This window comes from Lithobates pipiens, unplaced genomic scaffold (assembly GCF_037356315.1).
Source record: "Lithobates pipiens isolate NorthernLeopardFrog02 unplaced genomic scaffold, aLitPip1_a1.2 Scaffold_28, whole genome shotgun sequence".
Lineage (NCBI taxonomy): Eukaryota > Metazoa > Chordata > Amphibia > Anura > Ranidae > Lithobates > Lithobates pipiens.
In genome coordinates this window covers 131,867,173-131,878,623 of record NW_027507789.1, presented here as the reverse complement: position 1 = coordinate 131,878,623, position 11,451 = coordinate 131,867,173, and the positions used below count along the sequence as shown (strand labels likewise).

Sequence of the window (11,451 nt, the reverse complement as noted above, 5' to 3'; positions counted from 1 at the left end):
TATCTGGTAAAATCATTGCTACCGGGACAGTAAGTGAAGGGAAATCTCTCCAACCAAGTAGTAAAAAATTTGACAGGTTGTCACGTACCTTACAGTGGAGCCCGAATGCTGGGGGTGGCCTCTTGCACGTTTTCAGTCTCAACACCCCTGGAAGTGAGGACAGGAAGTGCTGAGGCAGCAAAAGGGTGCAGGGGCCTGCAGGTTGAAGACTGGAGCTCGAAGACACTGGATCCTCACGGAGGAAGAAGTGTACACTGGTCACCAGAAGTGTTCAGCGGGAGCCAAGCAGGTAAGTATAAATACTGCACGTCGGGAACAGGCAAGGTTGACAACTGGCTGGAAACAAGGTACAGGAACGGAAGGCAGGTTCGTAGTCAAGGACAAGCAAAGGTTGGCAACGTGCTGGCAGCTAGGTACAAATTCAGGAAGCAAGCTGAAGTAGAGAGTCCAAGCCAAGGTCAGTATAGTAAATCCAGGTAAGTAGTAAGCAAGGGTGATCCAGAAGAATAGTCAAGCAAGCCGGGTAATCAGGAACAAGGTAACAGGTTCAACAGTGGTCAGGTATCTCAGAAGCAAGCTGAAGACGATCCAGCACTGGTATCAGGTCAGGACCCTGTTTATATATGGTGTCATGTGCCAGGATTGGTGGATGTGGTCGTGCGTGTGTGAGTGCGTACACACGTTCGGATTGGCGCACAAGTGCGCCCACATGTTCGTATTGGCGTGTGCGTGCGTCCGTTCATTTCGGAACTCGTTCGGCTCTGACGGGGACACCGCGCATGGTCCTTAGCATTAACTGAATGAAAATAAGCTGCTGCTACACGGGGACGGGCATTCACACGGTGAGTTCCCTGAACTGTGTTCTAATTCATCCCCACTCTATCCCAAACTAAAGGGAAATGTTTTGGTTGGACAAACACTGTTACTGCAATAAGAAGAGGCATTATAAAAGAAAATAATTGAGTTTGGTAGATATCATATTCTACAAGAAAACATTATCTCAAGAACCAGTTAATATAGGAGCATAGTCCTTTAGGTCATAAACTCTGAAACAATATACACTATATTACCAAAAGTATTGGCACGCCTGCCTTTACACTCACATAAACTATAATGGCATCCCAGTCTTAGTCAGTAGGGTTCAATATTGAGTTGGCCCACCCTTTGCAGCTATAACAGCTTCAACTCTTCTGGGAAGGCTGTCCACAAGGTTTAGGAGTGTGTCTATGGGAATGTTTGCCAATTCTTCTGTAAGTGAATTTGTGAGGTCAGACACTGACATGGACGAGAAGGCCTGGCTCACAGTCTCCTCTCTAATTCATCCCAAAGGTGTTCTATCGGGTTGAGGTCAGGACTCTGTGCAGGCCAGTCAAGTTCCTCCACCCCAAACTCGCTCACTTGGTGGAGGGGGGATTATGGTTTTGGGATGTTTTTCAGGGGTTGGGATTGGCCTCTTAGTTCCAGCGAAGGGAAACTCTTAAGGCATCAGCATACCAAGATGTTTTGGACAATTTCATGCTCCCAACTTTGTGGGAACAGTTTGGGGATGGCCCCTTCCTGTTCCAACATGACTGCACACCAGTACACAAAGCAAGGTCCATAAAGACATGGAGCTGTCGTACATTAGATATCCAAGTATCATCCGTAAGCTGAGTATATTTGAAATGCCTATTTTATATGTGATCTTTGTAAGTGAATTTTATCCCTGCTTAAAGTGAATAAAAGGTTGAGAAACAGAGAGCACTATGGTTCTCCCCCTTTTTATCTCATGCTATGTACTAGTGGAAGAGGAGTAAATTGTAACTTGGAACATCTAATTTGGATCCAGGAGGAGGAAGAGTGCTACAGAGACACCCATAAGAGCAGTGTTAAAGGCAAATGAGACTCTGTAGTGGGGTCTGATTCTGGAGGTGAGCAAGCACTTCGTATAGAGGTGGTGGTGCACACTTGTGAAGATTTGATTTAGTTACGAGATTTGAACACAGCGGTGTGAGCCTGGAAGAAATGTTATACACATATTTTGATTGAGAGGCTATTAGAAACATTTATTTTTTTATTTCACTTTTTCAATTCGATTGTAATCAGTTTTTTCACTTATGCATTGATGATTAAGAATATGTTGATGGAAGGAATTGCTCTCCACTGTATTAATATATAACAAATATCATTTGGGGTGGAATAATGGAACCACTTGAGAGTGTCAGCAGTAGTTTGGTTGCCTTGGTGATTAGGCACAAAATTATTTTGTTAAGTTGTATTCACATATTGATTTATATTTTAATTAGTGATTGCGCTGATTGTGTAACACAATTTTTTATTTTTGCACCATGTTACATGTTACACCCTAAATACAGGTGTAAACCTGTAACAGTGTGTAAAAGTTGGAGTTATCCATTAACTAAACAGGTTCTACTCCTTTAACCACTTAAGATCCAGAAGATTTTACCCCCTTCATGACCAGGGCATTTTTTGCTATTCAGCACTGTGCTACTTTAACTGGCAAATGCATCGTCATGCAACTCTGTACCCAAATTCAATTTTTATACATTTTTTCACATAAATAGAGGGTTTTTTTGGTGGTGTTTGTCACCGCTGGATTTTTTTTTATTATATAAAAAAAGGCAGAAAAAATATTTTTTTTTACTTTCTGCTATAAAAACATATCCAATAATATATATAAAAAAAATCTAATTTGTTCATTAGTTTAGATGCATTCTGCTATATGTCATTGGAAAAAAAAAATCCCAATAAGTGTATATTAATTGGCTTGCGTAAAAGTTAGAGTCTACAAATGATATATATACTCCATTTGTTTTATTTATACTAGTAATGGTGGAGTTCAGCGACTTATAGTGGGACCGTAATAGTTCAGCAGGTAATCTGAGACTTACTGACACTAGGTGGGAACTGACTAACTGAAACCGACATCACCAGTGACACTAATACAGTGATCAGTCATAATACTATACAGTGGCACTGTGCTAATGACAATGGCTGGGAAGGGGTTAACATCTAGGGGCAATCAATGGGTTAACAGTCAGGGCCGGTGCTACTACTAGGCAAACTAGGTGGCCGCCAAGGCGCACTGCTGCCTAGGGCTCCCGCCCATTAGTGTTCCTATTTTCTTCTCTCTGCAGCAAGCAACTAAGTCTCAGCATCAGCAGGCAGCCGCCCTTCCGTTCGCACATAGTGTCAGAGGCGCAGCGACGGCGGAGGACTGTGTCTGTGTGCCTGATTCCCACATGAATGGTAGCAAGCCAGCATTCATTGGTGGGCATTGGTAGGCTGCATTGATGGGTGCTGGTAGACTGCATTGATGGGTGCTGGTAGACTGCATTGATGGGTGCTGATAGACTGCATTGATGGGCGCTGGTAGGCTGCATTGAATGGGTGCAGGTGAGGCTGCATTTGATGGGTGCTGGTGAGGCTGCATTTGATGGGCGCTTCATTAAAAAGTTGGGGTATACATTGGCAGGGCAAAGGGTGGAGTCAGGGGTTGAGCCAAGGGGGCGGGAGAATGAGATTTTGCCTAGGGTGTCAAAAATCCTTGCACCAGCCCTTTTAACGGTGTGCCTAACAATGTGCAATATGTACTGCTGTTACTAATTGCTACTCCGTGTACAGAGCCCTATATCGTTAGTAAACACAGTACTCTGTATTGTGATTCGCTGAGCCAATAAGCAGGTCCCGGTCATAAATCATTGGCTGGGACCTGCTGATTGGCTTGCGCTGTACTGAATCAAAGCACAGATTGGGTGGCAGGCGTGCCCCCCACCCAGAAATGTTGGATCACGGTTATGTATGTGAATCCAGCGCAGAGCAGCCGTCCTGTCACTGCATTTTTGCAATGTGGCAGTTCGTTTGTGAGTAATAAATCATCTTCAATGTGTACAATATTTATAAAGTTTATGCTTCATTTCCAATCAAATGTAGTCAATAAAATGACATTCAAATTGATTCATTAAAAATATAATAAAAAAGAGAAACAAAAACAATATAATAAATACATTTTATAAAATCCAAACTGAAGTAGACAGAAAAATTGGACAAAAATCTTAAGAATACTAATGATCTCATTTTTACAGTTATAATTGTACCTGTATAAATTAAGATATTTCATTCAAATACAGATCAACAGTTGCTTATAACTTTATTACTTTTATTTAATAATATATAATAGCAATCTATACTATTCTTTGCATTTATATAACTGAGCTTCATTCATTTGATTGATAACAGATTATATTGTACACTTGTATAATTTACCTTTGAATACATAATAAAATATTTTGACAAGGAAGAATACTAATGATCTGATTGTCCTTCTAGTAATAAGTGTTTTGTTTTTTATCCTCTCGTAAGTAATGCATGAGCTAAAATAACGATCGATGTTATTTTAAAGTTTGCGCTCAGACATCAAATTAGATCCTGTTCTCCAAGTACTTAGAGAAACCAAATGGGACAGACTTGCTAGTTCTTTAGTTTGCAGTTAAAAAACGTCTTTTTATTTTTTTGGCTTTGTATTTGCTTCACAGCATATTTGAGCATTCACAAGCAAAGTGCTGTATCCAGTGTGGGAGTTTCCTCAGCTTGTTTCCAGGCTTCTGTCACAGCCGGGGACCAGGAGGATAAATTTGGCTGCCTAAGCTATGAAATGGTAGGAGGGACCGCAAGTAGTGGAACTAGTAATGCTGAATTAGCACACCACTCCCCCTTGTTTAACACCTATGTACTATGAATGAAGCTGGCATGAAGCCCTTCCTATCTCTTCAACCATTGGCTGGCTCTGCTGAAGAAAACATTTAAAAAAGGAGAATAATATGTGTCTGAATAACATCCTAAGGCTGACTGTGACTGAGCTGGGAGGTTCAGCATCATGTACATTCCTCTGGCTGTGTGCTGTGCCTTTGCACTCTCTCACATTGTACTTGATCCTGTGCTGGCATGGCCATCTCTTAAAAATGACGGTACTGAAATTAAACCAGATGACACCGAAAATTCCAAGACCGCGGTAGAAGGTACTACAACCAACGACAATTATACCTTGAACCAAGCTCAGCACGGAGGGCGATACCTGCATGAAACTACTGATCAAAAAGGTAATAAGACAGCAAAAAAGTCGTAAAGCTTAAGCGAATGCTAACAAAAATTTTTAATTTTTAGTTTTTTTTTTTTTTGTTAAACTTTTAAATCATTAAATTAAATTAATCATTAAATTAATTAAACATTTTTGTCATTACACTTGTATTAAGCTTGTGAGTATACAGAATAAATGTGTTAAGCCCCATACACACTATCAGATTTTCTGCTGATTTTTTTTCCTACAGATTTACCAAAACCATATAATATGAGGTCAAACCTTAGGAGTTTCAATTTGTATGCAATCAGGCAGGCCCTTGCACCTTGGTAAATCTGAAGACAAAAATCTGCAGAAAATAGTGTGTATGGGGTTTTAGATGTTTAATGTAGAGCCATTTATGTTTGCATTAAATGCCCAATCTGTGCCATGAGATAAAAAAAAACTTATTTTTTTTTTTCTTTTTATGATAATTTTATGTATGTGTTCTATTATTGTTTATTAATGCAGTTTTCCCTTACTAAAGTTACAAAGCAAATACTGAATTGTAAATCGATTGATAAAGTGGTATATATGCAGAGATGTATATGTGTGTATGGCTAAAGACTTTTTAAAAGTTTTGTTACGCTATGCTGCATAACTGATGCTTTGAGCTATTAAAAAGTTTTTGGAGGTTTTTCTTTTTTTTTTTTTTTTTTAAACAAAGGAATATTATGGCATTTCCAAATAAGCAAACATAAAAGCTGTAAAACAGCAGTAATCAGCTAGTGAGTACATAAAAATCTGATCAGGCAAAAAAGTCTGAAGGCACATGCCCTTAAGGAATTTACAATCTGTGGCAGATTTAAATTCACCCAGGAAACACTGCAGTCATTTGCTGGAATTTACCAAGCAATAATTATTGCAGTTGGATGATTTTGAATGGTTTTCTGCTTATTATCTGCTAGAATGAACTCACCTTTTTATTTAGGAACTTCTAGACAGATGGGTAGAGATAGATAGATAGACTGATAGACAACTTAATTTTTTAATAACTATATTATACAATTAATATTAAAAGAGTGTGCATCACATTTGCAGTATAAAGTTAAAGCGGAGGTTCACACAAAAATTGAACCTCCGCTTTTCGGAACCCCCCCATCCGGTGTCACATTTGACACCTTTCAGGGGGGAGGGGGTGCAGATACCTGTCTAAGACAGGTATTTGCACCCACTTCTGGGCATAGATTCCCACGGGAGTCTATGCCTCTTTCGGTCCCGGCACACTGTCTGCTGGGACACACACGGGTCCCAGAGACAGCACAGACCATTCTCGTTGTGCTGCGTGACTCGCGCATGCGCAGAAGGGAACCGGGAAGTGAAACCGCAATGCTTCACTTCCTGATTCCCTCACCGAGAATAGCGTCGGCAGCAGCCGAGAGCCAAGCGATTGCTCGGCTTCGGCTGCTGACATCGCTGGACTCCAGGAAAGGTAAGTGTCCATTTATTAAAAGTCAGCAGCTGCAGTATTTGTAGCTGCTGGCTTTTAATAATTTTGTTTTCGGTGGACTCCCTCTTTAAAGTGGTTCTTCAGCCTGTTTGAAATACAATTTAAAATCATCAGGTACTAATATTGTAGCTCCTGACTTTTAATAAAAGAACACACACCTGTTCAGGGTTACAGTGCCATGCTCAACTGATCTGCTTCTGTGCCTTCAGGTCCAGGCATGCTTACTATGGAGCCGGCTGTGTGGCTTTACAGCTGACTGCCCACTGCACATGCACGAGCCACACTGCCCTTTGTGAATGGGCCCACAGCCTTCTGGGATCTATGATGTTTCCCAGGAGGTTGCGAGTTGGGGGAGAGGTGAATTTTCGGTGGATAGCTGCAGCAATCCAATCGGAAATGGGAGTGGGCACCTGCCAAAAACAGATACCCAATCCCTTCTCCCCCAAAAAAGTGTCATAATAGAATAGGAATAGGCAAGGAGGACATAAAGGAGAACTTCCCCTTTAGGGTGAGGTTCGCTTTAACAAGACACTATCGGTCTTTAAAGTGGATGTAAATCTCCCAATTTCTTTTATTTAAGACTCATATGTGTTACAGCAGAGGATGTAATTTCATCTCTGCCCAGTCCAGCTCTAAGAAATCCTCTTATCTTTCTTCAGTAAGATAAAAACAGACACACAGAGAAATAGGTGTCTGTTTCTTCCCACTTGCTGTGAGTGACAGGTGATTTCCTTATCTCATGCACAAGTGTGAGAGAGGCATTCTGTGTACTTCACATCCCCTTCCTTTCTTCTCCAGCTCTCCCAGGATTGACTACTCCACACCACAGCATGATTGGGCATGCTGAAGTCATGTGGTGACTTTCCTGGGTTTTGACTGGATGTTAGTGATCATGGGGTATAATCCACAAGACCAGCAGAAGTTCAGTGTAAGAAATATCAATGCCTGGCCAAGGGGAGTATAGAGGTGGGCGGGGGGTCTAAAATCACGACTCCACCCACGAGCCCTGGAAAACAGACCTGCCCACAGAATCCAGAGTATTGCAGGGCTGCAAACAGCTACAAGGGAGATATTTGACAGGTAAGGATACAGGAGGCATATATATCCTTATAGATCAGCACTATGGAAGTAAGTTAGAAATGAGGAGAGTGGGTTTACATCCACTTTAAACAAATTTGAAAGTCCTCCAAAAGGAGAGCTATTGTTGTTCTGTTCCAGCACTGCAGACCCTTTAGCATTCAATAGTTCTGGGTGTGCTCCACCACGCTGTGGTTCCTTCCTCTGACCACTAGTCCCGACAGAGGAACTAGAGGATCTAGCCAAAGTTCACAGAGGACACAGACACCTGAAACTCCAAGAAATGTTTCAGTGTTTACAGAAAAGAGGTAAGTAGAGCTTAGCTTCTCTATTGCAGGAACTTAAGGTGCAATGTTTTTGAGGGTTTATTTAACCCTTTCACTTCCACTGGCATTAGTACTACAGCCACAGCCACAGCAGGACTGGCATGTAAACAAACTCTCAGCTGCTATAGCAGCTGGGAGATTGTTTACCTTCTTTACGTCTGGCTGCTGGCTTTGTATTAGAAGCTATTTGGGTGGCTGTAAAGCTGCTTCATCCCATCTACACAAGCCATAGACAAATTGATACATTGATGCACTGGGGTGGATTTGCTAAGACTGGAGAGTGCAAAATCTGGTGCAGCTGTGTATGGTAGCCAATCAGCTTCTAACTTCAGCTTGCTCAATAAAGCTTTGACAATAAAACCTGGAAGATGATTGGCACTGGACCAGGAAGGCTATTGCTATCACTTCAGTATTGGTGACTACTATGGTAATTTTCGACTTACAAAGGCATTGGTCATGTATGAGGATGTGAATACTTTCATTGGTCCAAGCTGGACAAAAATAACTATGTATTAAAATTTATACCGAAACTTTAGCTTTTCCACAGGCCCTATCCTTAAAACAATCTTATTTGTAGACATTAAAAAGCCTATCGGCCAATGAATCCTTCTATTTCCATATGTCCTGCTTTCATGCTGTGATATATAACACTTTGTAATGAATTTCCTTTCTCCAGTCACTCTGGCACTCACTGAGAATCTTCTCTGTACATCCATTATTATGCATTTAGATTTCTCAGAGCAAATGTGAAATAGTAGCATCTTGAGAGAACAGTTCTCTAAAGCCCCTTTCAGACGGGGTGGGCTTCATCAAGAGGATCCACCTGCTCAGCAAGGAATCTCTCTGCTGATCCCCAATGAGCAGGCAGATGACAGGTCCGTGCCCGCTCCACAATGCAGAGCAGACACGGTTGCTCTTATCTATCGGGCGGTCGGATAGAAATGGACCGGCTGTCTATTTCCACCTGACTATCATCCAATTCGCTAGACCAGGGATCTCCGAACTACGGCCCTCCAGCTGTTGCAGAAGGTCCCATAAGGCATTGTAAAACTCTGACATTCACAGAAATGACTAGGCATGATGGGAATTGTAGTTCCTGAACAACTGGAGGGCCATAGTTTGGAGACCCCTGCTCTAGATGAATGGGGAATGTGATCAGTCCACTGGTGTGAAAGGGGCCTAATGCTTGAATACATCCTGGTTCTAGATCAGTGCATGCGAGGCTTATTTAAAGCGGTAGTAGACCGCTGGAACCCCCCCCCTAAAAAAAGACAATGGCATAATGTGCTAGTATACAGCGCATACTAGCACAATATGAAATACTTACCTTAGAACAAAGTCCCAGCAGCGGCACGGGAGCCCTCAGTTTCTGGCAATAAGTTCTGAAGTTCCAGCACACTTCAGAGCGCATGCACCACTGACGTCAGCGGCTGCATGTACGGTGAATATCTCCTAACTGGTGTACATTTAGCAGATATTCAATTTATCTCCAGGTAAGCCTTATTATAGGCTTACATGTAGGTAAAAATCACAAAGCAGGGTTTAATACTGCTTAAATCTTGCAACATGTAAAATGAGCCATTTCCAGTTTCACCTGTACTGGTTTGTACTGGCACTGTTCTGGTTTGGAAGCAGGTCTGGGGTTGACTCATCTGACATCCAAGTACTAATAATCAGAGTTCCATATTGCGATTATGTCCAGACCATTTGTTTTTTACTACTGAGACATTAAAATGATAATGCTTATTTAATTTAGGCTATTTTGGGGCCTTTGCCTTGAGCAAGCAAGAACTGAATAGATTAAAGTCTACAGAGATTGTCATGCATCAGCTTGGAAAGCACCATAAGTGACCATTAATTTAAATTGAACAATAACATATGTATTATGACAACTGGAAATTCAGTTGTACAAATAGTCAGCAATAATATTTCAGTAAATAGTAATAACAAAGTTTACCCATATAGACAATAAAATAAAATAAAGATGAATAATAATAATAATTTAATCAATAATAATAATTATTATTATTTAATATGTGCATGGTCTCGTGTAATCGCGGGCATGAGAGGCAGAACAGGGACATGTGTGTGTGCCCGTCAGTGCAGCCCCATCAGTGAAGAAGAAAATGTACTTATTTACAAAGTTTTGTAACAGAAACAAAACAAAATATTTTCTTTTTCAAAATTTTTGGTCTTTTTTTTTATTTGTTTAGTAGAAAATCGAAATCCCAGAGGTGATGAAATATCACCAAAAGAAATCTCTATTTGTGGGAACAAAATGATAAATATTTGCTTTGGGTACAGTATAGCATGACCGGGCAATTGTCATTCAAAGTGTGACAGCGCTGAAAGCTGAAAATTGGTCTGGGCAGGAAGGTGTAGAAGTGCCCAGTATTGAAGGGGTTAAAGGACAATGTCACAAAATGTTAAATAGTCATTTAAATTGACTGTTGCTATTTTAAAAACTATAAAGTAGCTGTACCTGAAAAGAAAACAACTATTACTTACATGTTCTGCTGCCTGCACCACGGAACTCCACCTTCCTGAGAAGAGAAACTGTGTGAACAATGTTAGGCATGTGATCCGTCCAGGAGAGTCACATACCTGCATTCCTTGCTGTGCTCTATGGTATGACAGAACACAAGGGACAACGCCGCTCCAAGGAACCACAAAGCCCAGCAGTGGACAAAGCATCTGACACACCTGAAAGTGTTCTGGGCAGGGCCACTGTTAGAAATCATAGGGGCCCCGTACAGCCTACATGACAGGTCCATCTTTAACCCCCGCCCTCGACCCTACCCCTGGCCCCACCCCTCCCCTGCCTCAAAGGTTGAGGGGGAGGGGGGGGATATGGTGCAACAGTTATGGAAGTGAACGGTGACTTCAGAACTGCTCAGATCACTTCCACATGAAACATGACAGTTGCTTTTACAAATATGCACACACTCCTGGCTGCTGATCCCAGCCGGAAATGTGTGTATGTGTTTAACCACTTCAGCCCCAGAAGATTTTACCCCCTTCCTGACCAGAGCACTATTTACAATTCGGCAGTGCGTCGCTTTAGCTGACAATTGCACAGTCATGCAATGCTGTACCCAAATTAAATTTGGGTCCTTTTTTTCACATGCATAGAGCTTTCTTTTGGTGGTATTTGATCACCTCTGCGGTTTTTATTTTTTTGAAATTTTTTCGACAATTTCGAAAAAAGAAGCAAAATTTTTTACTTTTTGCTTTAATAAATATCCCCAAAAATGTTTTTAAAAAACGAATTTCTTCATCAGTTTAGGCCAATATATATTCTTCTACATATTTTTTGTAAAAAAACGAAAAAAAAAATGCAGTATGCATATATTGATTGATTTGCGCAAAAGTTATAGCATCTGCAAACTATGGGAAAGATTTATGGCATTTTTATTATTTTTAGTTTTTTTACTAGTAATGGCGGCAATCTGCGATTATTTGTGGTACTGCGACATTGCGGC

The 11,451-nt window shown here is 41.1% G+C and overlaps 1 protein-coding gene across 1 annotated transcript in view; it reads left to right on the top strand.

Annotated features, from left to right (window-relative positions):
- Positions 1-4,600: 4,600 nt before the first annotated feature.
- Positions 4,601-11,451, top strand: part of SOST (sclerostin) — a 30,848-nt gene continuing 23,997 nt past the window's right edge. Inside the window, exon 1 of the mRNA XM_077459585.1 lies at positions 4,601-5,099. Coding sequence (XP_077315711.1) covers positions 4,877-5,099 — 223 coding nt within the window. The 5' untranslated portion in view covers positions 4,601-4,876. The remainder of the gene's footprint in view (positions 5,100-11,451) is intronic.